The sequence below is a fragment of the Necator americanus genome, chromosome X (assembly GCF_031761385.1).
Source record: "Necator americanus strain Aroian chromosome X, whole genome shotgun sequence".
Lineage (NCBI taxonomy): Eukaryota > Metazoa > Nematoda > Chromadorea > Rhabditida > Ancylostomatidae > Necator > Necator americanus.
Window position 1 is genome coordinate 20,127,140 of NC_087376.1, and position 26,468 is coordinate 20,153,607.

The 26,468-nt window shown below is 42.8% G+C and overlaps 6 protein-coding genes across 8 annotated transcripts in view; 3 read left to right on the forward strand and 3 right to left on the reverse strand.

Moving 5' to 3' along the window:
* Nucleotides 1-11: 11 nt before the first annotated feature.
* Nucleotides 12-986, forward strand: RB195_024349 (uncharacterized protein; the record flags this gene model as incomplete). Its single annotated transcript, XM_064212085.1, has 2 exons — nucleotides 12-218; nucleotides 354-986. 2 exons carry the CDS (start codon nucleotides 12-14, stop codon nucleotides 984-986), a joined length of 840 nt encoding a protein of 279 aa, XP_064067966.1.
* RB195_024350 (uncharacterized protein) lies at nucleotides 519-2,201 on the reverse strand (the record flags this gene model as incomplete). Its single annotated transcript, XM_064212086.1, has 4 exons — nucleotides 519-642; nucleotides 1,455-1,553; nucleotides 1,608-1,785; nucleotides 2,033-2,201. 4 exons carry the CDS (start codon nucleotides 2,199-2,201, stop codon nucleotides 519-521), a joined length of 570 nt encoding a protein of 189 aa, XP_064067967.1.
* Nucleotides 2,202-6,930: 4,729 nt separating this feature from the next.
* The window catches only part of RB195_024351 (uncharacterized protein), a gene marked incomplete at both ends in the record, with an annotated part of 82,117 nt that continues 62,579 nt past the window's right edge, over nucleotides 6,931-26,468 (forward strand). For 2 of the 3 annotated variants that reach the window (XM_064212087.1, XM_064212090.1), the window contains 2 exons: nucleotides 6,931-7,007; nucleotides 25,226-25,372. In XM_064212087.1, the coding sequence (XP_064067968.1) occupies nucleotides 6,931-7,007; nucleotides 25,226-25,372 (224 nt within the window). Of the gene's footprint in view, nucleotides 7,008-25,022; nucleotides 25,085-25,225; nucleotides 25,373-26,468 lie in introns of those variants that run through there. The other variant, XM_064212089.1, reaches the window with a different exon arrangement.
* RB195_024352 (uncharacterized protein) lies at nucleotides 14,488-14,763 on the forward strand (the record flags this gene model as incomplete). The annotated part of the gene is made up of 1 exon (XM_064212093.1): nucleotides 14,488-14,763. One exon carries the CDS (start codon nucleotides 14,488-14,490, stop codon nucleotides 14,761-14,763), a length of 276 nt encoding a protein of 91 aa, XP_064067970.1.
* Nucleotides 22,070-22,378, reverse strand: RB195_024353 (uncharacterized protein; the record flags this gene model as incomplete). Its single annotated transcript, XM_064212094.1, has 1 exon — nucleotides 22,070-22,378. The coding sequence occupies one exon, from the start codon at nucleotides 22,376-22,378 to the stop codon at nucleotides 22,070-22,072; it is 309 nt and encodes a 102-aa protein (XP_064067971.1).
* Nucleotides 22,363-22,767, reverse strand: RB195_024354 (uncharacterized protein; the record flags this gene model as incomplete). Its single annotated transcript, XM_064212095.1, has 1 exon — nucleotides 22,363-22,767. One exon carries the CDS (start codon nucleotides 22,765-22,767, stop codon nucleotides 22,363-22,365), a length of 405 nt encoding a protein of 134 aa, XP_064067972.1.

Sequence of the window (26,468 nt, forward strand, 5' to 3'; positions counted from 1 at the left end):
CTTGTCGTGAGATGGAAATCATTACGGAGAGGTTCTACTCGAACCTTTTCCGTTCATCAACTCCTGTGTCAAGCCCGATCATCCCCACTCCACCACCGATTCTCACTTTCTTCTCCCACAGAAGGTCTACCACAGATTCTCCTTTCGGAAGTACGAGTCGCTATCAAGAGCATGAATCCGGTGGAAATCCTCGCAAAGCGTTCTCATTCACAAGAAAGGTAAAGAACTCTTGGAACTACCGTCCGCTATGCATACTGAGCGCCTTGTACAAAGTATTAACCAAGATAATTCTCAAGCGCATATCTAGGATACTGGATTAAGCCCACCCTTAAGAACAAGCTGGATCTTGTCAGCTGCATGACCGAAATCCAGACCGTGTCGAAGGTCATAGAGGTTTGCCGGGAATACCGCCTGCCCCTTTTTTAACCTTCGTCGACTATGAGAAAGCCTCCCACAGCGTAGAAACGAATGCAATACTGTCAGCGCTGGTCGATCAAGGTGCGTCATATGTGAGGAAATTAGCCAATTGTCACGATCGATGCACCAGTAAGACTAAGACACAGCTTTTCCACCGCCCTCTCACCATACCCATTGGAAAGGGGATACGACAAGGCGATACTATATCGTCGAAGCTGTTCACGGCTGCATTGCAATGGATAATGAAATCACTTTCCTGGAAAGAAAGAGGCATACGTGTTGATGGAAGATTTCTTTCGAACCTTCTTTTTGCGGATGACTTCGTTCTCTTTTCGAGCAGTACCAATGAAGCAGAAACGATGCTCAACGAATTGAACGAAGTAGGGAAGAAAACAGAACTGCGAATAAACAGGAAGAAGACACAGTTTATGAAGAACGCCTACTGCGAGGACGGAGTACAACTTGAAGGCTCCCAAATCGTGGAAACTTTGTTATACGTATACTTCGAACGTTCTGTGAACATTGAAAACTTGAAGGAAGAACTGAATAGAAGAATGAGAGCAACATGAGCAGCATTCGCACCCGTCAGGGAAGCTACGGACCGAAATCTTCGTGCCCATCTGTTCGACTCGACAGTTCTTCCAGCACTCATTTACGCAGCGAAGATGTGGACGGACACCGCTGCCACGTTTAAGAAGCTAATTACTACCCACAGAGTCCTTGAGAGATGATGTTCTGATGGTTAACCGGAGCACATACAACACCTAGCCGGTCTTCGCAGCTCCGACTTAAGAGGAATCTCCTGTCTTCGCGATCCTGCGGAATATATATATGGAAAGCAAAGCATAGATGGGCCGGTCACATTGTGAGAAGAATCGATGATAGATGGGCTAAAAAAACGCTAGGGTGGGTACCAAGAGATGCTAAACGCCCTCGAGGGAGACCGCCAACGAGGTGGGGTGACGTGTTCGCTACGCGGATGGACCAGCTGAGAGCTCAGCTGGATACGGCTCAAGGACCTCGTCAACGTCACTCACCAAACTTGACAACATCTTGGATGACAGTAGCGAGGAAACGAAACGAGTGGAAGAGATGGAAGGGCCCGCACGTCCAGTGAAGGCGGTCCATTTAAGTACCTAAGTGTATAGATAAGTATGTAAGATAAGCATATCGGAGAGGAGATAGCATACCGTTGATTGATTACTGTGATCGTTAGGTTTTGTAAGGATATCACAGTGATGTTGACTTGTTCGTCTCGTATGGTCTCATCAACAGAACCTTCGTATCCTTCCCCATTTTCGTGGACAGTTTCGTTAGATGGCATTGTGTGACACTTACTGTCAACGCATGACCCAGCTTGTGCATATCCTTCAACGTGGTATATTTGTACTTCAATCTCTTTTGTGAAGAATTCCAGGACCTTGGAGCAAGTCATTTTCATTGGCTTTTTTTTTGGTGATCCTTATGAACTCAAGCGTTTGCTTCGAGTGGTTGGTTTGTATGCAAATTTTGGAGATAAGGCGCTTAAATAGGAGTTCCTCATTGTACTGATAGAAACACTTGTTTTGCTCATTGTAAATGAGGTTCGCTGAGTGCCGCATGTATCCGTGCTGACTTGCACTCGCACTCATGAGAACGGTAGCTAAAATTACTGCAGTCAGACCAGCATATGGAAGTGGTGCAGGAATGAATACGTTAGTGCAGTTACTACGATCGTGTCGTGTAATAATCATGGGTAGTTGTTCCAATGGTTTGGCTTTGTTAGCAGGCTTGAGTTTGTGCATTGATCAGACTAAAATAGTCAGAATCACGGCAAAAATACAAAGCACTACTGTTAAGGTAGCGATTGCCCCTGCAGGCCAACAGTGAAGGTTGCCTAGAAAAGCTTTTGAGAGAAGGTAGTGATGATCACAGAAGTCTGGTCGATGGCATGTTGTCTCAAGTTTCTCCATGCTGTGGTTGCCTAGCATTTTGTGTGCAACCTTTACTTGATCGTTGCGAGGAGATATCGGTAATGTGTATGCAAGGTTCTTTGTGACCTCATTGAACGTTCCACAATGGCCATCAGAACATAGCTGGAAAGTATCTTTCGAAGGTGAGATGTTGATCTTTCCCTTCACTCAGTATTGCTATGTTTAAGATTACGAACTACTACGAACTGGGGCTGAAAGGTGCGCAGTACACTATCACGCGAACATCTCTTGCTCTAACCAGTATTGCTATGTTGTCAATAATACCTCCAATATTGGCTAAACGTGCTAAATCTATCTATCTATCCTATCTATCCTATCCTATCCTATCTATCCTATCCTATCCTATCTATCCTATCCTATCCTATCTATCCTATCCTATCCTATCCTATCTATCCTATCCTATCCTATCTATCCTATCCTATCCTATCTATCCTATTCTATCCTATCTATCCTATCCTATCCTATCTATCCTATCCTATCCTATCCTATCTATCCTATCCTATCCTATCTATCCTATCCTATCCTATCTATCTATCCTATCCTATCTATCGAGGCATGGTGTTAACGTGAACGTAAGGTCGTTTGTTTGTATTCATCTCTAACCTCGTTGTATAATTCTTGGAGGTTTTCTTTCGCCTCTTTAATTTGCCTTATGCTTATTTGCAACAGTGCTATGGGTGATCGGCATTTCTGGTATGCTTCTTCGTCAACTATTGTATACTGTTTGTTTAGTGTATTCCCTATAGTGGGGCACTAACGTTTTCAACTTCGCTGCGCTGAGAACTATTGGCGTTTTGTGAAAATGCAGTGCCATTTTTTTCTTTATCCACGAGCCAATGCGATAAACTTCGCTTGACCTACTGTAACTTTGATAGAGGTGTGATCAACCGTTTCCTGACAGTGATCTGCGTTCCAGTTACGTTTGTAAGGGAACGACTTTGCCCAATCACTGGGATGAATCTAATATGATTCACAGTCTTTGGTTTGACCGTGTAAGTTGCTCAATGAGATAGTCTCTTTCTCCAGAGGCCAAAGATATCACTTTTTGACGCGGGAGATGCGGATTTATTTTAACCGATGCACAAAAATGTGTAGGGTACAGAAACTCTTGGGATCTTGGCCTGTATCGTTCCGATGTGTAACTAGCAGGTTCAGTGAATTACCACAACCAGACGACTACTCGTGAGCAACGGAGGCGAAGTATAGCTAACACATATCAATCGGGTGCTGCTATAAGCGGGCCAGGCCCATAACTGCTTGAGTCGCAGTGAGGTCACCATAGGTGACCATCGTCGGTATGATGATGACTTCAAAAGTAGTTGGAATTTATTGTTTTCTGAATTAAAACAAATTCGAGTTTTAGGCACATCCTCCTTTATGAAACCTTTTCAAGAGAATCCGTGTTTCCATGTTTCCAATAAATTACTGATACTAAACACATAGTTAACTTCTTCCAAACACAATTGAAGCTTTTTCATTCGTCTCTTCACTATTTTCTTAACTTGCACCACTACCATTTTTTTGAATAAGTTTCTGTTTAATTTTATATTTCACAAACATCAGAACATGTCCAGTAGTTACATCCGCTGTCCTCCATAGTGAGTGTTTCACAAACCTTCAAAACGAAACAAGTAGGAGATGAAGTACATTCATGATTACGAGCTAGTATATGAGGCTGCACATGAGGGATACTTCAATATCAAATGAAGAAGCTGCTTTTCATCTAGCAAAGTACACCCTGCAACATGCACCCTATCGGTTTGCACGCAAAAAGTAGAAGTGAATGTGATGCTGTTTGCCTGGCCATTCATTATATTATTGCTCCCTTATATTCTCAATTGCGATGTAAATGCATAAAATAAGCTCCCTTCATGAAGACTCTAGTTACAAGAACTGTTTGTTCTTCATGAAAGTACTCGAACCGATTTTTGGAGGACGACTCATTTTGAACTCTCACCCCTTGGATATCCGTGCTCAAGAATTGAAGTTCTAAGCAAATCTATCCTCAGATCCATAGGTGCGATAAGGAGGAGACAGACCCTCTTGATTTGAAGAGGGTCTAGCTCGTGGGATGAGGCTCAAGTGGCGAGGATCTCTTCGCCAATCGTCCAGAAGTGACGGTAAGGGGGTTCTTTTGCACACCGTCCAAAGGTGAGGAGGTCCCTCCTCCAACCATCCAAAAGTGAAGAGGGTCGGAGCATCGGGTCCGACTATCGCATATATGCTCAGATTAGTGTTGCAGGAAGTCAGTTTTGCTGTACTTACCTTTTGTATTGCATTGGATAACGAGTAGATGCGGATCTGAAATAATTACGCAAGGTGAAAAGCAAAAACATGGCAGGATAAGGTCTCACAATAATGAATGGAAAGGTTGCTGTGCTCCAACATGGTGTACTGCAACGAAACTGCCGAAACAAAATCTGCGCCCGGGGTACGGTAAAGAGGGTCCCGGCGGCTTCTCCGCAAATCCCTATGAGACATAACGTACCCAGTGGATATCCCGGCGGGTACGCGAACATACCTCGACGAGGTCACGCTCCAGTCGTTCATAGAAACGCAGACAACCGTCTAAGCCCTTCTGGCCATAGAGACGCAAAGAACTGTGCACTTGCAAGGAAATATGCAGAGAAGAGCGGTGTGGGTTGTCGAAGTTACCGAATAAGTCAAAGAATAATAGAGTCAGATAGAAGTACATGGGATTTCATATGGTGTTCTAATACAGAAAGGGAGTCAGTTTTTCTTTATATTACTTCCAGAAAATAAGTAAGAAAGAAATCTTATCTAATTTGAACTTTTCTTCCTGTAAGTTCCATGAAGTCAGAAGGTCCCTCTGTAGGTCTTTTGTGTAAATAAGACTACAAAAAAGCTTGAGAGTTGCAGGACAACAATAGTTCCCATTACCGTTACTTTTGAAAGCTGCAATGTTCTGTTTTAACAAAAAATTTTATATGTAATTTGAAGCTATTAGATACATCCTTATCTCATATTTCACGTGAGAATTTCTCTTGCTTCTTGTACGATTATAAGTTCACCTTACATCACAAAATTGCAGTGGATGTGTCTGATTCTCCAAAACAATTTGGTAGACAGCGAATTAAATCCTAGCCGGTGATGCAGCGTATGATTAGCGATAGGTAAGCAGAGTCAACTACTTAGGTGCCAACGAAAGTGAATATATTTAGGATACGCACCATCACTAATACCTCTGACGAGGCTTGGCCGAGGCATGCTCGAAATTCCGCTGGGACCCTCTCTACACGCACCCTCTGCGCCCATACTGTAGTGGCTTTTATTTTCATTAGCGCAACCAACTCATCGCTGTATTGCGAGAAGTTAGCGATACCTCCATTCCGATCTCAGCCAGTATGCATCGGTTCATGCAATTGCACCGAGCTTGAGCTCGTTTCGACCCGACTATAGCCTATGTGGGAGAAACCCGACATAATCATCATCTTCATCTTCTTATTTTATCTTTTTTGAAATTTCATCTCTGAAAGAAGCAGCTCCACGACGCCGGCGCACCGAATCGACGCTGTAGGACCCGACCCACCCCATTTCATAGCTTTGTGTGTGTGTGTGTGTGTGTGTGTGTGTGTGTGTGTGTGTGTGTGTGTGTGTGTGTGTGTGTGTGTGTGTGTGTGCGTGTGTGTGCGTGTGTGTGTGTGTGTGTGTGCGTGTGTGTGTGCTTGTGTGTGTGTGTGTGTGTGTGTGTGTGTGTGTGTGTGTGTGTGTGTGTGTGTGTGTGTGTGTGTGTGTGTGTGTGTGTGTGTGTGTGTGTGTGTGTGTGTGTGTGTGTGTGTGTGTGTGTGTGTGTGTGTGTGTGTGTGTGTGTGTGTGTGTGTGTGTGTGTGTGTGTGTGTGTGTGTGTGTGTGTGTGTGTGTGTGTGTGTGTGTGTGTGTGTGTGTGTGTGTGTGTGTGTGTGTGTGTGTGTGTGTGTGTGTGTGTGTGTGTGTGTGTGTGTGTGTGTGTGTGTGTGTGTGTGTGTGTGTGTGTGTGTGTGTGTGTGTGTGTGTGTGTGTGTGTGTGTGTGTGTGTGTGTGTGTGTGTGTGTGTGTGTGTGTGTGTGTGTGTGTGTGTGTGTGTGTGTGTGTGTGTGTGTGTGTGTGTGTGTGTGTGTGTGTGTGTGTGTGTGTGTGTGTGTGTGTGTGTGTGTGTGTGTGTGTGTGTGTGTGTGTGTGTGTGTGTGTGTGTGTGTGTGTGTGTGTGTGTGTGTGTGTGTGTGTGTGTGTGTGTGTGTGTGAGAGCATGTGCCGAAATAAATAATTAGCCAGAATAAAGACTGATAACGGTCCAAGTTTTGTTTAAGAAAAGTAGTCCACAGTTACTCTTTAATTATTGCTTGCTTCATTATTTCTGTTATTGTTATTGTTATTATTATAATATATAATTATTGTCATTATTTATTATTATTACTTGTATGTAATGTTACTCCAGGTGCCAGATTTCAAATGGAACACTGTTTTTAGATGGAGCTCTTCCGGTTCTTGATGCGATTGTGAGCAATCGTTTTGCTTTACTTCTATCTTCTAACAAGTCGTAATGCTGTCCCTCAATATTCTCATTTTACTGGAACTGTTCTGTCAGTGCCATGCTGAGTTGAGTAAGAAGCAACTAAAGTAAGTTGGGTCTCCGGTTTATTTTCGGCAACCATCATGTCTTTGTCTAGTACTAAAAGTATGTTTTAAGCCTTTTTCGTGAATTCAGTTTCTTAGAAGAAATTATTGCCAATAACTTCAGAAAGACACTCAACACTGCTCTAACTGAACTGCACTTTTGAGCGCAAAAACGTACATGGAGCACAAAATGTTCTTAAATGACAATTTGCTTCTTCATATGAGAAGCTTTTGAGAAGGCGATGGTTCACCATTCGACAGGTCATCACAGGAAGTTAACAGCTGAGTCAGCCGGGAACTTTAAAAGCTAAGCAATGGTCTTCGAGGGCCAATGACATGTAAGATGAAACTATTAAGAAAAAAAAAAGAGCTGAAACTACTACTGCTTTTACTTTATCACACTTTCTAAGCAGAAGTGAATAGCTGAGTCATATCATGTATGACCAACACTACTGTACTTTCAACGAAACCAAAAATTTCCTTAGTGGTGGTTTCTCCACAATTTGCGATGGACAGTCAAGAACGAATTTTGTGCTCCAGTTTTTTTTTTGCACTCTGTAGGTGTAGTTCGGGTACAGTTCAATTAGAGCAGCGTTCAGTGCCCCTTCAACTACATTTACCCATCGGACGCTTCATTATGGCAGCGACAGCGGTACTTCGCGAGTCAAACACTGAATGATTATTTCATTTTATTTGACAGTGTTAAAATGCCCAAAAACTTTGGGATGTTCACGCTTCTACTCACGCTGTTGTGTAGTTCGGCTTCCATACTGTTTCCGTCGAAGTAGTAGCAAGTAATCTAGAACAATAATTCTGGTCTTTGCTATTAAAGGCAACATACAACGAATTTGACGTGGTGGGGGAATCAGTGGGGAAAGTTAGTGATAGTGTTGTAGATTGCGGAATCCGGGGTTGTTCTACCTAATCATCGTAAAAGAATGGCATGGGAATCGCTTTCTTTCTTACGAGGTACGTTAGAACGCTCCTCTATGTGTACGTTCCCTTCACCAGCCTATCTAAGTGTTTCGATTCATGTCTCATATGAAATCCAGTCTAAACCGTTCGGCTAAATCCTGATTTCAGACTTTTTGTAGTGTTCGCTTCACTCGCCTTCACCGATCAATAAGAAGTGACTAATAATAAGTGACGTTTTTGTAAAATTATAATTGTTTTGCTCTTCTGTCAAAGCTTTCTTCTCCTTTTTCCCCCAAAAATTTGGGCACAGATGAGAGATTTCATTATTTTCTTCCTAAACGCGTCAGTACTATATTTGGAGAACAATCAAACTTGATTTTACATCTATGTCTCTGAAACCTGATTCTCTGAAACCTCCACAATTTGAAAATACTATTCGATGTATGAGTTTCCTCCGCTCACAACTACTAGCACACAATGATGTGCTAACATGAAATGACGCGAATATCACTATAGTAGTGATAAAAATAACGTTCTACGTCAGATCGCGTAAACTGTTGACTACAATGTACCGGCGCACCATTCCGACGCCATGGGACACACACACACACACACACACACACACACACACACACACACACACACACACACACACACACACACACACACACACACACACACACACACACACACACACACACACACACACACACACACACACACACACACACACACACACACACACACACACACACACACACACACACACACACACACACACACACACACACACACACACACACACACACACACACACACACACACACACACACACACACACACACACACACACACACACACACACACACACACACACACACACACACACACACACACACACACACACACACACACACACACACACACACACACACACACACACACACACACACACACACACACACACACACACACACACACACACACACACACACACACACACACACACACACACACACACACACACACACACACACACACACACACACACACACACACACACACACACACACACACACACACACACACACACACACACACACACACACACACACACACACACACACACACACACACACACACACACACACACACACACACACACACACACACACACACACACACACACACACACACACACACACACACACACACACACACACACACACACACACACACACACACACACACACACACACACACACACACACACACACACACACACACACACACACACACACACACACACACACACACACACACACACACACACACACACACACACACACACACACACACACACACACACACACACACACACACACACACACACACACACACACACACACACACACACAGCTGTGAAATGGGGTGGGTCCACCGGCGTCAAATTAACACACACGGACTATTATTATATAGCATGATATGCGCAACTTAAGTTCAAGGAGGGTTAGTCAAACAAGGGCGGGTGTTCTTTTATGGGACGAAGGTATAAATACTTTATGTTTAGAAGATCTTCCATAACTTTGTAAGAAGAGGAGTACTTTTGAACGTATTCTATCGAAGAGAACTTGCTCTGCAAAATCGTTCACAAAATTATTACTTTTTGGGACCTCTGTTTTTATTGAGATAGGACGTGCTTTTTTGGTAAAATAAATCAGATGTTATGAAGGACGTTTTTTCCCATTCGTGTCTGCTCAATTTTTGGAAAATCTTTAAAAATTCGGCTTCTGATGAAAAAAAATTCCAATCACAACATACTTGGAACCGAACTGCTCCTATTAAAATATAACAGAGTTAATGACATTATCCAAAATCATGCACTTTTTCATGGATCAAAAGTCTGGACCAGCAGTAGCAAATTGTACCATTCCAGGAGAACAGCACCACGTTAAAAAAATCGTCTTTCCATTAGGATATATGATCTAAAAACCATGTGCATTGTTTCTCTTTTCCAGGTGATTTCCTCTTCTTAATAAATTGATAATCTTGATTAATCTTGATTGATAAAAATTTTAAAAATTACATTTAAATTCCAAAGAACTAGGTCCCAAAAACAGCAGTCCAACTGTTTTGTTGAACCGAACTTATTCCGCAAAATTTGTCGTGAGATTATGTCAGAAGTAATTCTCAAAGTTTTCTTCTCACAAACGATCATTAAAACATATATTACGCAACAACAAGATAACAACACAACAGACATTAACGATCATCAAAACCTGGCAATGCTCACTCAATTTCAGTTTTTTCGCCCATTAAATGTTATTAGGTCCGTATATAAATTATATAGAGGTGTAATATAGAGTTATTCATCCTTTAGGTACGGTTATAAATGCTTTCCTCTTCTTTTCTTTCGCAAAAAAATTGGTACAGCGAGTAATCGAACTGGCGAAATTTCATTGTCGTCTTTGATTGATAAGTTCGCGTTTCCTATTGTTATTTCGTTATTTAAGGAAGGATAGAGAGATCATACCATCATCACATTTGACATGCGTAACCAATAGTTTTGGCTCTGTCCAGGATAAACAAGCCAAGCGTAAGTTGGGATTTTTCCCAACAGGTGGTTGTTGGGGGGAAGAGAAAAAAAAAATCGAGGACAGAGCTTATGTTCCACAAAAATGACACAAGGACCTCGAGGGTTCGATTCCCACTGGGTCCAAATATTTGCAGAGGAAAAAAAAGACTAGTACTGCATCTAAAAGATTAGTTACTCAATACTGCACAGTTCTGAACAATTTACACTTGAATTTCATTAAAATAATTGCTAGAAATGTGTGAATTTTGTTAGATCTATAACTTTGCGAGAAGAACACGCTGAGAAACCCTTTTCAATGTGTTTTGCTGAAGGTATGTTATTACAAAATGATCAGATTAGTATTCTGTGGGATCCCTAGTTTTTTTTTTTGCCTATAGATGGAAAATTTGCCAAAATTCAGATCTCTGTTGAAGCGTGAAAAAGTGCGTGGTTTTAAATAATGTCTAATTACTAAGCTCATACTTGATGTAAAAGTCGGTTTGCAGTTTGTTGGCGAGGATTTCCGCTATCGCAGTTCCGATACAGACGGAAAAAAATGCTAATTTCCTATTTGGGTTACTTTTAACCCAAAAATACTAAGTCAAGCGTTTTGTAGAGCTTTTATCACGAAGTTGTTAACGATCTGCTAAACCAAGCAATATTTACACAGTGTAGTAGCTCTGGCCGTCAATTTTTATTAAATCTACGTACAAATTATGTATATTGAATTATTCATCTTTTTGGTGCAGTTTTAAGTTTTTCCTCATTTGCTAAGTTCTGTTCAGCAGTGAATCGAATCCGCAAGATCCTTCTGCTGCCTCTCTTTGATCTGTGCGCCTTTCTTCCTTACAATTCGATTTCGCTAAGAAGGGGTGGTATGAAGGTCGTTTCCGACGGGACCGTATTCCGCCATCATGCTAGTCTCTTTTTTATCAGTGATGCTAAAAACAAATAGTGAAAATACAAATAAATCTGGACCTTTGACTTTGTTTACTGGAATCATGGAATCAACTTGTCAGAAGGAGTGAACTGCGATTGCTGTTTGTATTTCGCTGTAGTTTCAATGCAGTTGCCTTCGCCGGAGCCTGGAAAAAGGTCCAGTCGCACTGCATCTCCCTCAAATACCTCAGCTGTAACAAGTTACATAAATAGAGCAGAACCACAACGCTTGCCTCAGCAAAAATTTCGCCGAGGATGTTATGTTGTTATCAGGCCACCATATGGTAGAATTTCTTCGCTTATAGTTATTAAGGTGCGATTTGCATGTGACATCGACATCCTAGATAGGAACCAGCAAAGATCGTTAGATCTTGCTCTGTTCGGACTCCACTCTTTGGTCGCGGCTGTTTGCTCCTCCATTCTGTTCATGCTGAACTTTCATAATTCATCCAAAGCACTAACAGAGTTCTGCTAGTCGCAATTTGCGATTCGTACAACAGGATACTCCCCAAAGGTGTGTATTAATATCCATAGGTATGATAAGGTGAAGTCGGTCTTTTTCTACTTCTTCTAAATGGGAGGATCTCCTGATTTATGAGACTCTTCTAGGTGAGTCACGTTCGTCGTTACCTTTTCAATATATTCAGATACAGCCGGCGGATCAAAGCCGGCTAGTCTCGAGGCTACGTGGCGCGTCCTTAAATGACGGATAAGGGGCTAATCGCGGACCAAAAGCGATCTTGTGCCTGCCTTGAGATGTAGGTGGATTCGAGGGATGGACTCCTTGTTTCTGCTGTGCTAGGATCGACTCTCAATAACATAGTATTCCGTACTTCGGTTCGGCCGAAAGCCTCCAATCAAGTGACTGTTCTCGCAAGAACTCACAGGACTAGTGGCCCATGACCTACCCATGAGTTTTAAAATCATATGCATTTCACAGTAATAAAAAGAGTCTCTTGATTCCGGAGGAAAGCGTGGTACGGTAGTGCCAGGATGGACTGAGTTGCAGCAGTCATGTAGGCTGCCATAACGGAAACTTACTAGGATGACGATCTATACGGTGCGGGACAAGAGGTACCCGTGAAAACCGGCTGACCGCTCCTGTCCTCCCTTCAGCACCGCGCACCTCCGCGTGATTACGGCTGCCACACCACCACCTAGACATCCTCCACAACCCCCTGAGACTACCTATACCCCGCCTACCTATTGCTCTCTAATCAACGCCGCGCGCGATGCTCGCGCCGGCGGCTACTGCGAATTTCGAAGGGTGGGAAGTGAAAAACGAATTGACGCAGCAAATTCTGGTGTATAAAAACTTCTGGTGTTCTGGTGTTCGGACATAGTAAACTAAACGCATATTATTGGAAATAAAAGAGAAGAAGTAGATCCTTCTATTCAATATAACTTCACATAAGCAATGATTATCTTAAAAAGATGTTGCAGGGAAAAGAATAACATGCATATATTTTCACACATCTCATAATTTCACGCATTTCACCCCCTAACTCTTCTGTGTAAACTCGTAGTGCATAAATACATGTTTGTCACGATGTTATTCAACGAATTCGTGTTCAATTTACAACTGAAGCAGCTATAGGTACGTCAACTTTATGTGCTTATTACTTTGTATACATTCTTTAAACTTCTTTCTACATTTTACCTTTTCAAAATTTTACATAGATATAATGTTTATATAGAACGCATGTCAAATATTTCAGCACTTGCTTGTACGTTTTATACAGCTTTATGTAATAGAACTTTGTATGGTTCTTCAAAGTTCTTTCAACAGCGTTTTACCGCTTCATTTCTATCTGTTCTCTGCATTAGATCAATATGACAGGTTAGGTGTATTAATGGCGAACAGAGGCGTTCGTGTCTTCGAGATATACCTTTTGGTACAGTGTATGTCTGCGAGGCATTATTCGCGTCTCGTTAATCGTTGGATGCCAGTTTTACCCAGCTAGATAAGCAAAAAGGAATCCTTAGAAAGCGAAAAAAAGTGAAGAATATAGCATAACACCGATCAGTGGGACATTTTTTGAAACATCTCTTGCATTCCCAGAGATGGATGAGTGTTTCCCACCTAACAAGTCGAAACGGGATAATTCCATTTTCACTCGCATTTCTAAATGCCATATCACTTATACAAACCTATTTCATTCTTTCCTTCTTTTATATTAACTTACAAGCACAATTTATGTAGACCTTCGAACAACATCTAATACCAGGCACTGTTCTTTTCGTTCGATTCTAAAAGCACATCATAAGAGCTGCAGGCTCGGCGAAAAAAAACTCGTCGTACGAGCGGCAGACGCGGCAAAATGGGTGGGGAGGGTGGCGTGGGCGGGGCGTTAGGAAGACGTAGCACATGAGGAGCAATCGGCTACTGTAGCGATTATGACGGTATCAGGAGATGCACGGCGCAGTTGACGCTCATTTGCCTCCCGGATACGCGGCGGCACATCATACGGATACCTCTTGATCGTTCCCCCGATCTATACTTATAACAGACGCACGCTTGAATCTAGTGTGGTAATTGAAGATTTGATGATATAAGCCAGGAAATTTAAGTACGACGTCATCGGAGTGACCGAGACGAGACGACACCGCTCACTGAACGCCGTATATGAAAGTGGAGAAAAACTGTTCTTAAGAACAAGCGATAGTAGATGAGTTGGCGTCCTTGTCAACACGAGTATGGCAAAAAAAAAAGACTTTCGAACAACTTACCACCCGAATCGGACGTCTGCGGACAAGAAGATGGTTCAGTGTCAGCTTTGACTATTTTCGTCGCTTACGCTCTAAGAAGAAGAAGAAGCCGAAGCTTTCTATACGGACCTGGAGAAGTTCTACCTAGAAGAACTATCATTAACTGGGATCTTTTTGCTACGCTAGCTCTTGTGAAGATTCCGCAATAGAAAGCATCGGCGAGGAGTTCGATCGGCTCGTTGAACACCTTCATGACTGTACGAGGAATGCTCAGAGTTCAAAAACGACCATCTAGAGCTGAAACTCCAGCGTGTAGCTGCACGAGCCGCAGGCAAATAAAAGCTCATGTCCGAGCTCGCAAAGCTTTGCAGAGAGGCTATAAACGAAGACCTCAAAGAGAGAAGAGCCAAAATATTGGGTGAAGCTGCAGAGGCGGGAGAGAGCATCCGCCATGCCCGTCAGGACTTCGCCAGTCGCAAGACGGGGATGACTGCTCTTCTGAACCGGAAGGGGACAACCACTGCATCGAGAAGGGGAATGGAGCAAATCATCCACGACTTCTATCTTTCCCACAGCCATGCCCATTTGCTTGCTCACCTTCTGAAGGAAGGGAAAAAATAGTATGGCAACCGGTTCCGGCGGGGTATGGTGTGATCTACAGTGTTTCATCGATGTAACGCAAGAGTAGAAAAGAAATGCCGCTATTTCTCACCTTTGTCGACTTAAATGAGGCTTTTGACTCAGTCGAGACGGATCTGGTCGTGAAGGCCTTGGACAACCAAGGTGTCCTTACTGAGTAAATAAAGGTGTACTTCGAGAGTTGTACAGTAACTTCACGACCAAAATTTCCCTATTCTACAGTAACGTCACTATCGACGTGAAGAGGGGGCTTCTTCAGGCTGACACAATCTCATCCAAAATATTCAGCGCCACTCTTGAGGACGCGATGCGAGGATTAGAATGGTATAACGTGGGAGTGAAAGTTGATGGCCGGCTTAGACCATTCACGCGTTGCTGATGAGATCTTTTTGATAACATCAAGCATGATAGGTAAAGTGCAACGAGTGCTGGTCGAATTGAATGAAACGTGTAGAAAGATATGTCTCTAGCTGAACCTGGACCAGACGATGTTCATAAGGGACGGATGGGTTTTTGATGCTCCATTCACTCTCCACGGAACGAACATCTGAATGTCATGTATATCTATGTAAGGAAATTAACGTGATGAACGTCCTGACCTTCGAGCTGAGCAGAAGAAAACGAGCGGCTTGGGGAGCATATAATAGCATTGAGGATGTAGTGAAGAGGACTAAGAACATCCGGCTACGTGCTCACCTATTCAACATCACCGTTATTCCTCCTTTGACCTACGCTTCAGAAACCTGGGCGTGTCGCAAGGAGGAGAAAAATGGGATTAGCGTCATAGAAGGCGCAATTGAAAGGGTGATACTAGGAATATCCCGCTTCAAAGAATGAATGTGAAGTTCACTTGTACGTCACCGATGGAAGATCAGAGACACTGACGCATATGCCAAGGAAAGTAAAATTAGGTGGGGCAGACACGTGATGCGTTTTAACGACAATCGTTGGACCAGAGCCGTAAGCAACTGGATACCACGCGACATCAAACGCACCGCAAGAAAACCGCCGGCGCAACGGTCAGATCTTTTTACGTTGTCTTTCGAAGAAAAATGCGATGCTCTTCAAGTCCCTCGAAGAACAGAAGCCACTGGGCAACCCTTGCGCACGATCGGGACAAATGGAAGTATTATTGGTGCCCGCTCGAGCAAATCTATTAACAACTGGGAGCACAGGTGATACAAGTGACTTCCATGCACTTCTATAGTTTTGAAAACTGCAATTTGGGATTCATACCTCTTTACGTTTGTAGGTGATGAACCAATTGAACGATATGATTGCCCTTGTGGCTTGCATGCGGTCACTGGGAATTTTCACCGCTTTGAAAATTTTTGCCTTTTGAAAAATAAAGGCAAGTCTGTTGAATAACGTAGGTCTATTCGAGGAAACAACAAGGCGCTTACTTCCATGGCGTGTTCACAGTGTAGGACTCTGTAGGAATTGTATGATAATAATACGTGTGCCGTTGCATAACCCATTGTGTACGTCAAGGCTGCGCAAAGGTATTACTATGCATGCAGTCTTTGAGATGGAGGGCATTCATTAGTTAATTTCATCAATGCTGAGATTAGAGTTTGCTCCTAGTCATGCCGATCGATGTCGTATCAATATCTGGTGGTATGTGATTGAGTATTTTCAGTTTCAAAGTCTTGGACAGAGGTCAGAGAAAAAATTTATTGGTACAAGCCTGCTTCGTCAACGCGACCTCCATTTTCAATGATGGGTAGCATTTGGAGAGTATTTTTTGAATTGATGATCAGACACCAGAAATATTCACGTATTGACCTTTTGTCTTCCAAAGAGAAATTAGAAAAAAGGAAAGAAAAAGAATTGCCTCAAGAGACTCTTTAGAGCCACGGGAACTTCTTTCCACTTACTGATGTCCACTTATCTCAGTTCGTTTGATTTTTTGAATGGAGTTTCATGCACGACGTACGGTTTTGATCACCTACGACTAAATTGAAAGCAGAAGTTTGGGGGTGATATCTATCCAAGCTATATTTAGAACATTTTCAACAGTCAGGACAAAGTGATATATAGTCATGTACACAAAAATCTTGCCTTTACCAAGTGGACGATGGAATAGCACTGGCCTACTGGATGACTTCCCAGCCATTCGGGGGCTGTCATAGTCGACTGGCACATTGTCCACATCCAGTCCAGAGATGTTAAGATTGAGACAGCTGTAGAATTTTTGTCAAGAAGAGCTGTATCATTTATTTCGCGAGATGCTTCCGATTCCGCAACTGCTGGGAGAACCCACTAGAGAAGAAGGATGTTCCATAGCTCCTCCTTAAAAGCTCGCCAAAGTCATTCAGAAATAGGTGGGATCAATTCGCCAAGTACGAATGTACAGGCGATGTTACTCCGAAACTGCAAACAGACAAAATCAAGCAGCTTACCGCAATGATTTTCCAGAAAATCTGTCATCCGCCAAATATCTGTCTATCTGCTTAAACAAAATTTTGTGTGAGGATACTTTCAACAGTTCGTACCTCTTCGAGGGGCTTAAGTTTTCAGTCTAGTTCAAGTCCAATTCCAGTTTTGCGAACCAGTCCTCTTCCTGTGGGCTTACAAAGCGCATGCCACCGATGCTCCGCAGCTTTTGCCTGCGTTTTCATATCGTTCTATCCACACTCGGGAGCTCTTTACCTACCAGAAATAGAAGTGCTTTGGGATTTCCGTGAAGCGCTACTCTAAGAACTCCACCATTCCATCTGGTAGCAGGGCTTTATTCTGGGCTATATCACAGCACTCCTTGTTCTCCGCAAAAACTGCTGTTGACCTGCAGAAACGAGTTTCTGCGGCCTCAAGAGCCTCTTGTTCCCCACTTTCTTCGAAAGCGATGGCTTCGAATCCAGGTCAATGGACTTGTAAGCGTCCAAGAACGTGGCCAGGTCAAGTGTGTGATTGGATTTCTCCACTGGGGGTCGTGAGGGGGTTTGCGGTGGGAACTAGTGAATTGAGGATGACATGGTAACCACGACAAAATATTAATTAGTATTAAATAATTACATAACATAGAAGACCCAACATTTTGTTTTGAAAATGCACAACGTGCTGTACAGGTTCGACACCCGACTGAGGCAGATTTTTTGAAAGAGCTAGAAACTTGAAATCACTTCTAAAAGATGAGGGGTTCAATGATACATAGTTTTCAGGTGTTTGAACTTTGATGAAATTGAATTTAATCACCAAAAAAGCTCAGATTCTGTGCACATTGTTAAGTCTAGAAGATCGCGATTAACTTCGGAATAGGAGCACCTAATGAAATACTTTGGATGACATTTCATAGAGGAAGGTTTGTCCTACAATAGGCCCTAGGCCCTATGCCCCAATATTTATAGTGCTGTTTTTTTTTGCGACCTCCCTAGTTTTTTTGGAATTTAGATGGTGAAAATATTTCAAAATGTTCGACTTTTTGTGGATTTTTCCCTAAAGATTGAGAGATCTGAGAGAACCCGATGGCTCGAAGAGGAGAAGTCTTGCATATGAGGCTATTCTAAGTCCCTCTATCCGAATATACGGGTGATCTTTTGAAACTCCGCCCAATTTCTCTGGAATGGGAAAACTTGCCAAAATCCCAATTTTCGCTCGCGCTAAAAAGTGTATGATCTTGAATAAAGTCTTAAAAACTCGGAGTTTTTAAGGCTTAAAAACTCAATAAAACCAAATCTTCATCAAGCGTTTTCCAAGGCTTCGCCATTTTGCCAAATTTTTGATGGGAAGAAGATGGGAAAAACGACATTTTCCTTTCTACATTTCAAAGGATCTAGAAGGTCTCAAAAAACAACAGTGTGACTATTTTGTAGAACAAAAAAAAAGTCTCCCAAAGTAGTATTTCTCTAAATCCTCTTATCACGAAGTTACGACCTTCAGCAACCAAGTAATTTGGCCAGAATCTGATTTTTTTTGGTCGTAAATTCTATTAAATCCACTTTTAAACTGTTCAAAAACTGTGTAATTGAATTGCTTAGTTTTTAGAATTAGTTCCAAGCTACTAACTCTTTTGCAACAATTTTACTCACCGGGCTGTCGGACCTGCGTGGTCCCATTTTACATCATCGAAACAAAATGTTGGTTTTTTTTTCGTTTTTTCGTTTCGTCGTTCTTCTGTTCGACCTATGCACCTATTTATTCTATTTCCCATTTTGTCCTATTATTTGCTTTACTTTACTTTTACTTTACCGAATTTCCATTTGCCTTGATATTGATTTGGCAAAGTTGAAGGGAGAGGGGGGTCGTATTCGAGAGGATCGTGTCCCATCACCGACGCTTTTTTGACATTCTTTGGCAGGATGTAGTTGATCTGTCTCTTGTGCCCACGTATATCTGACATGTGTGAAGGAAACAATCTCGTAATCAGTGCGATCCCCATCTGCATCTTGACGGATATGAAGCCGCGCACTATCAGTGCTCTTATTCACGTATTATCGTTCCAACAAAAATCAGTGCATATATGTCAAATCTGGGGAGTACTGCACAACTGATTAGTTAACCATATGGACCTGACACGCGACGGAACGACAGTCACCTCTTCTTAATTATATTGGATATAAGTCCATATCCAGGGCTGCATCATTTTGAAAATCCGTGTGAAGTCGCCTTCGCTCTTGCAAATGATGTTAGGAGCAGATGGGCGGCGGATAATATTTTTTGAGACAATTTCAAAAAGAACAGGTCTGTTACCGGACCGGGAAACTTAGCACTGATCAGCTGATCCCTTAACCTTGAAACAGCTGGAAGCTTTAGCTGTTGTTAGCTTCCAGCTGAACCTTGAAACAACTGGATCCACTTGATCAGGAGTTGTTAGCTTCCAGCTGTTTCAAGGTTAGCAGCACGTCCACGGCAAGGTGTCTTTTTTTCTGAAATTCAGCGACTTCACAGAGAACATTCTTCTCAAAAGAAACTTCGTCGTTGAGCGTACTCAATTTTAGGTCAGAAACGTCAAAAACGACAAATGTCGTATCAGCAATTATCGATTTTTTTTTGTCTCGAGTCTGCGAGTGCTGGAAGCGGAGCTCTGCTGAGAAACCATGACTGCACTTTCATATGCAGCTTTAGTTTCTCGCATCGTTTCTCTTCCTGACTGTCATCAAAATGCCGGATTTTTTTTTAGAGAAAATTGCAAAAATCGGCAAAGTCGACAATTATAGGGAAGTTCGTCTACGTGGTGCCCATATCTGCGACATTGCTATTTCATAACCGCGCCCTCAGCTGCTCCCGAAGCCAAAGTTTCGTCGCTTTCCATAAACTCAAAGTGGTGGATTTAATATGAAAGCAGAATGAAATCGATAAATTTAATAATTGCCGAAGGGGTTCATCCATATAGTATTAATGTTTGCAGTCAGTATCTCTCACTATCCTCTAGTGCAGTGAGTATCTTTCAGTATCTTCGAAAAGCAAGTTTTCAACCTCTCACAAAATTCGCAGGTCTAGTTCTACATTCTTATCGATACTCCGCTTGTGTTATGTGTGGTGAAAGATTGCGGCCGTGGGCGGCACTATGGCAGTCTGTACAGTGTATCGATATCAAGCTGCAGGAACTGCCTCGCCCACACAGTTTTATACGCGTTGCAGATTTTTTTAAAATTTTATAGTCCGTAGTAAGTTGCAGCGTTAGGGAGACGAGATCATGCAATGAAGTGCTGCTTTTCTTATATCTATCTCCAATCATTTTTTTATTCTTGTATCTTTGATTATATGCTTTTCCTATAGACGAGTAGTTCGGTTCAGTTGAAGTAGCCTTTCAAATGAAAGGGATCAGAGTCTCCGATGATCGTACCTATATTGTGAGCTCCGAAATGGGTTGATTCTATTGAATTTGTCATGCCATCGCTCTTTTTTCCGAACACAAACTGGACATCCGATTTCGTTTGTACTTCGTGCACTTTACCCAGTCTCTACATATTTGACACGGTGTAGTACACTAGAAACCAAACAGTCATCTTTTTTTGCAGAGTGAACCTGTAACGCAGTTTGTAGTTGAACAAAGGCGATCGTATAATCTTCTTCGTTCTAACCAAACATCTCATTCTTGCAAAAACTATGAAATGAAAACTACAAGAATGAAATGACTGAAGAGAAATGTAAGAAAGTCCACTGCAAACAACAACAGAACGATGGGGGAAGGAAGTTTTTCTGTGAGAGATGTTGGTAACATTTCGTGGGAACGTTCATTATGATTAGAAGAACGTGAAAAAATCAAAAGACAGTTTGAGTGTAGCCCAGGAGTTTGGTATTGCTCACAGCATTGTTTCACGTGCACGGGAAGTGTTCCGAACTACAGACACTACTTGCCGAGGTAGAGAAAATGGTTGACTACGGTCAACTGCAGCACTACAGTGTTGACCGGTGAACGTACTGTGTTCAACGATTTGGAGGTGAGTACCGCCCATGCAACATTATGCATCCCCACACGTTAACACCCGGATCACCAAACGATCATGAAAATGTTCCTGGGTGCGTGTTCCACTCTCCCCATATAAGTGCACGCCAAAACCACAATTCACACTGAATATGTCCCCTCTGAAAGGAGCAAACGACAACTCTTATCGTTGGTTCAGTCCCTATGCTCTTAGCCTCATCGCAAACGGTGAAACCGATGTGCAGATGTCAACGAAACACGATATACTGGTCGTCGGGCAAAGAGACTACCTCCATGCGGTCGCCGTGTCGCTGTGGAGCGTGGGATTGCGTGCCTTGCTGTCCTGTTAAACATCTATGTAATTGCATATGTAGTTGTTTGGTGTGGGTCCCTTCTTGCTTGCTGCATAATGTAGCAATCGGTAGTGCTGTAGTTGACCGTGGACGACCACCGGACAACAGTGAATGTGGTTTGAAACACGTGCTCCCCATGTACCTGTAACATTGCTGTGAGAAATGTCAAACCGTTTCGCTTGGCTGCTCTCGTCACATTTTCAGTTTTCCTAAGATCCTGTGTGAAATCTGTCATATGTTCTCTCCGGGCCATGTTGTAGTGAACAACACCACCACAGTGCACTGTAACTACTCGCTGATTGACATGCGCTGTCTTTTTCCGTTCCTTCTACCATCTCTTGTTGTGGGGCGAGCAACATTCGGCGCTATGGTCACGTTGACCACACTTCTGACAACATACTCCAGCATTTTCATTCATTTCCACAAGTCTGTTGATATGTTGTGTTACTTTATCTATCTCATCCTTAAGTTTTGCACACCAGTGTATTCTTTATTATTAGATGTGTTATAGTATTACTACTACTCATGTGTATGACTTATTTGACTTAATCAGGGGGAGAGGGTGATTTCATCGCCTGAAGCGATTACCCGCATCTTCGCCGAGGTGTGCCGTCCTTGAACATAGCTCTGCCCAAGCTTCTCGATCTTCTGCGAGAGCTTGCACAGAATCAATCCATTCGTCGCTATTCCATATTCTGCGAAACCTTACGTCTCGCCTGAACTGCCTATCCACGCAGAGTGTCCGCAGCTCCTCTTTCACCACCTCAATCCAGAACTTCCGTTTTTGGCCAGGTGGCTTCTTCCAGCTCGAACCCACCAAACTCTTCAGAACTCGTTTGACAAGGCGATCTGCCGGTCTCCTTAATATATGTACCATAATATACCAAAGAAGCGAAGACGATTTACTTTAGCCACTTTCGATGGTGGTGCAAAATGTTGTTTTCCACGTGTCATCCGCCGGTATACCACATCAATTTCTGCGTAAAGATCTTCATTGTGACATACCCTAGGCCAAAAGTAACCAAGTGGCCGTCTAAGCAGCTTTCGTTCCCTGCAGTCAAGCCTCTCCATAACCGTTGATGGTGCTGCCCAAGTCTCCGATCCGTACATCATGATGGGGCGAATTGCGGATAGGTAGACTCGCAGTTTGACTTCGTTGGTGATGGGGGTCGACCACAGACACTTCGTTAAGGAGTTAAATGCAGAAGTAGCCTTAGCGCATCTTTGCTGAACATCTCTCTCGTAGCTGCCGTTGTTCTTCAGCATACAGCCCAGGTAACAGAAACAGAAAAAAACAGAAAATCATCGAAGAGTTCTATCGGTTGTCCGTCCACCCTGATTCCCGTTCGAGGTCTCGAGGAGATCCACATCTTGCATTTATCAGGGCGTAGACGTAGTCCATAGGCTGCAGCCAGCTTCGATACAAGGTCGACAACATGTTAAAGTTTCGTACTGCTTTCCGCGAATATAACAACATCATCGGCCTACTCGAGATCAGCCAAGGGGGGTCCTGATAGTGCTAGAATGAAAAGACACTGATTTAGTGTTCTTCGCATAATGTCGTTGATGACGAAATTGAACAAGAAGGGTCCTGCCACTGCCACTTGTCTTACTCCAGTTACTACCTCAAACGGTGTTGTACATCCGGCTGGTGTTCGAACTGCAGCAGTTGTTCGCTGATTCAGGTAAGCAGGCGAACGAACTTTCCTGGTACTTCATAGGCGCGAAGCGCGTTGAGAAGCCGGCCTCGGTGAGGGAGTGGAACGCGGCTTCAAAGTCCAGAAACGCTAGTTGCATTGGCTTCGAATACCGCTGCCAGATTTCGATCACTCTCCTGACGATAAACACCTGGTCAATCGTAGATCGGCCAGGACGAAAGCCAGCTTGCTCGTCGCGCGTTGTTTCTTCGCAATTTTTAATGAGTCGGTCTAGGATAATGCGCTCCAATACCTTGTACATAACACGAGATTCTTCGATAATTCCTGGTGTACGTGGCGGATAGCTTCTTGTGGAGGGGAATTATGATAGCGTGTCTCCACGAATCAGGTATCCTTTCGTCTATCCATATTGAACGGATGATCTTTGTCATCTCACGAATCCCAGACGGAGGAAGATATTTCAGCATTTCTGTGCTACTTCCGTCTTCTACACCAGATTTTCCATTTTTCATCTTTTGGATACAGACCAGAACCTCCGACTCGGTCGGTGGCTCCTCGTTAACCTGTCGATCTATGAACGTGCTCGAGTTCAGTAGCTGATGGCGCTTGCCCGTTGAGCAGGGTCTTCAAGTGATCCCTCCAAATTGGAAGGGTTGCTTCACCAACAGCCTTTCCACTGGCAGTTTTGAGGACTGGAAATCATCTTATGGTCTTGCAGCTATACTGCTTTGATAAAGCTTGGGCTTTCCGCGGGTTCTTGTTCTCCCATGCCTTTTCAAACTTCTTCGCTCCAGACGTCTGGACTTCTATAACTCTAGATTTGGGATATCTGACAAAGGAATGTTCCTTGTTAGGATGTAGTTGAGCTGAAGTCCTCGAAATATTTACATAGACCAACTTTCAATTTTTCCAATTTTTTTTAGAGAAATTCACGGACTTTTTTGTGGTCTATTTGGTAAATGTTTTGGAAGGACGTATTTCTTTCTGGCAGTAGTACTTACGCTTATAAGCTTCTCGGGATTATGTATTAACATCACTTTACAGGTGTACTTGTACGCGAGGGGTGGGTGTAGTGTAGCGCTTCCTGCACGATCGATCGGAGGTTCGAATCCGCCCTAGTGCTCACCAAACCTTTCATCCCTTCGGGTCGATAAATTGGTCCCAGACGTGTCTGGGAGGATAAAAACACTGACTGGACACATCGGCTAGCCACCGCAAGTCATTGTATAGGCCAGTTACACGTTCGTAAACCTCAAACGAACTGAATTGAAGTGAACGTGGGGCGCATCCCAAGCGGATTGATTAACGCCAGAAACTTTATCCTGTATCCTTTATTTACTAGTACGCGAATTGTCAGGTGTTAGCGAGACCCCTGATCATGCCCCCTTTGAGAGGGGGAATAGAGGGTAAGGGAGTAAGGATGGGATGAGAATGAACAATACACTACATTTCTCGTAAATCAACAAGTAGTCTAATGATTACCTTGGAGAACTTGAGTGATTTCATTTCACGGAAGAAGGAGGCAAGAGAGTGTTTTTTTCGAGAGTGCTGTCTTTAATACTTTCAAAATATGTAAGGAAGAACACGAGTGTTCAATTTTTTTTTCGGATACTAGGAAATTTGTATGAAATAGTAAACTCAGTATCGGCTATCGGAGCTCATCGCAGACATTAAAACACTCCTTTCAACTCAACTATTGTTCTGTGGTTTAAACCTGACGTAACCTCCTAGCTTTGTTCATTACAGTTCATTAAGTTCATTACATGTATCAGCTATGCCTAAGCTCCAGTTGTTTGTCGATTTGCTCGCGCGGGCACCAGTAACACTCCTATTTCCTATTTGTCCCGATGAGGCGCAAGGGCCATGGCTTCTCGCCAAAGGACTGGAAGAGCATCGCATTTTTCTTCGAAGGACATCGTAAAAAGGTCTGACCATCGCTTGGATCACTTAGATCTGACAACAAAACTTCATTTATACTTCTATCCCACATCAGATTAGAATTAGTTTTCTAGAGTACAGTTAGCCGCGTCTAGTTGAACAGCTATTTCTTAAGTTGTTCTGTTTAGAGAACGAGCTTATGAGATGTTTATGCATGGATATCACTCTTATATGAAATATGCTTATCCAGCCGATGAGTTAATGCCACTTTCATGTCGTGGACGCATACGAGGGATAACTCCTAGTCGTGGAGATGTGGATGACTGCCTTGGAAAGTGAGTCATCTTTGTTCATATCTGAATTTTATCTTTATTTCTTAATTCATTATTTATCTATTATTATTTATTTATTTCTTTTATTTTTTAATTTTATCTCTGTTCCAATTTCTGATCTTAACCCGATTTTTCTCCAAGAAGCAAAAAAGGACTAATCGTATGTTCTCGGGTGTTCTTTGAACTGTTCCGACAGCCTTCATGCCTAATAATAAACGCACATTTTTGTCAGTTGTTGTAGTGTCAAGTGTTCTGTTGTTTAAATCTGAAACTTGGGAGTAATGAAAGTTCATTTTTAAAAAGGCGGCAACAAAGATGTGGCAAAGAAGCGATTAGTGGGATTGGAATAATGCAAAGTTGTGATAGGCTTTCCAAGAAGTGTTAATGTTTTCATGTGTGTACATGTCAATGAGAGTGGGCTTTAGAATCTACTGAATCTCTATAATTGGAACTACACAAAGTTCAAAACTTGAGATTCGTTTACAACGGAACATATCTATTAGGAAACCCAGGTGTCGGCACCAGGCGTTTAGTGTCGGAAGAGTGATCAAATTGTGAGAGCGGCACTCGAAGTCTATGCAGTTGGCCTTCAGGGCTTCGAAGCCGCTTTCGGCTCTAATGATCGGACACGTCTTTTCAACGGGCTTCGCGGCAATGGTATTATTCCAAGCACGTTCGTAGCCTAATCAAGGACATGAATAGAAGAACAATCGCTGCTGTTTCTAGACTAAAAGAGTGTGCCTGTTGGAAGTGGAAACTGGAGACAACCTATTATAATTTCTTTCATTGCTTCATGTTATGTGCACGATTTTAAAGCGGATCATTCTGAAGAAACAGCAGCTGCTGTTTTCATATCAGCAGGACGTACTTCATCGTTGTTCGGAACTGAGGTAGGGTACAGTTCAAAATCACGTACTGATAAATGTAACAGATGTGGGTCTCTGGGAGACCTCCAACAGGAATCAGGGTGAATGGACGACCAATTGAACTTGTGGACGAGTTCCGTTATTTGGATTGCAAAAAAAAAAGTTTGCTGAAAAAAGAAAAGCTACGAGAGAGACGTACAACAAAGATGCGCTGAAGCTGGTTCTGCAACCAG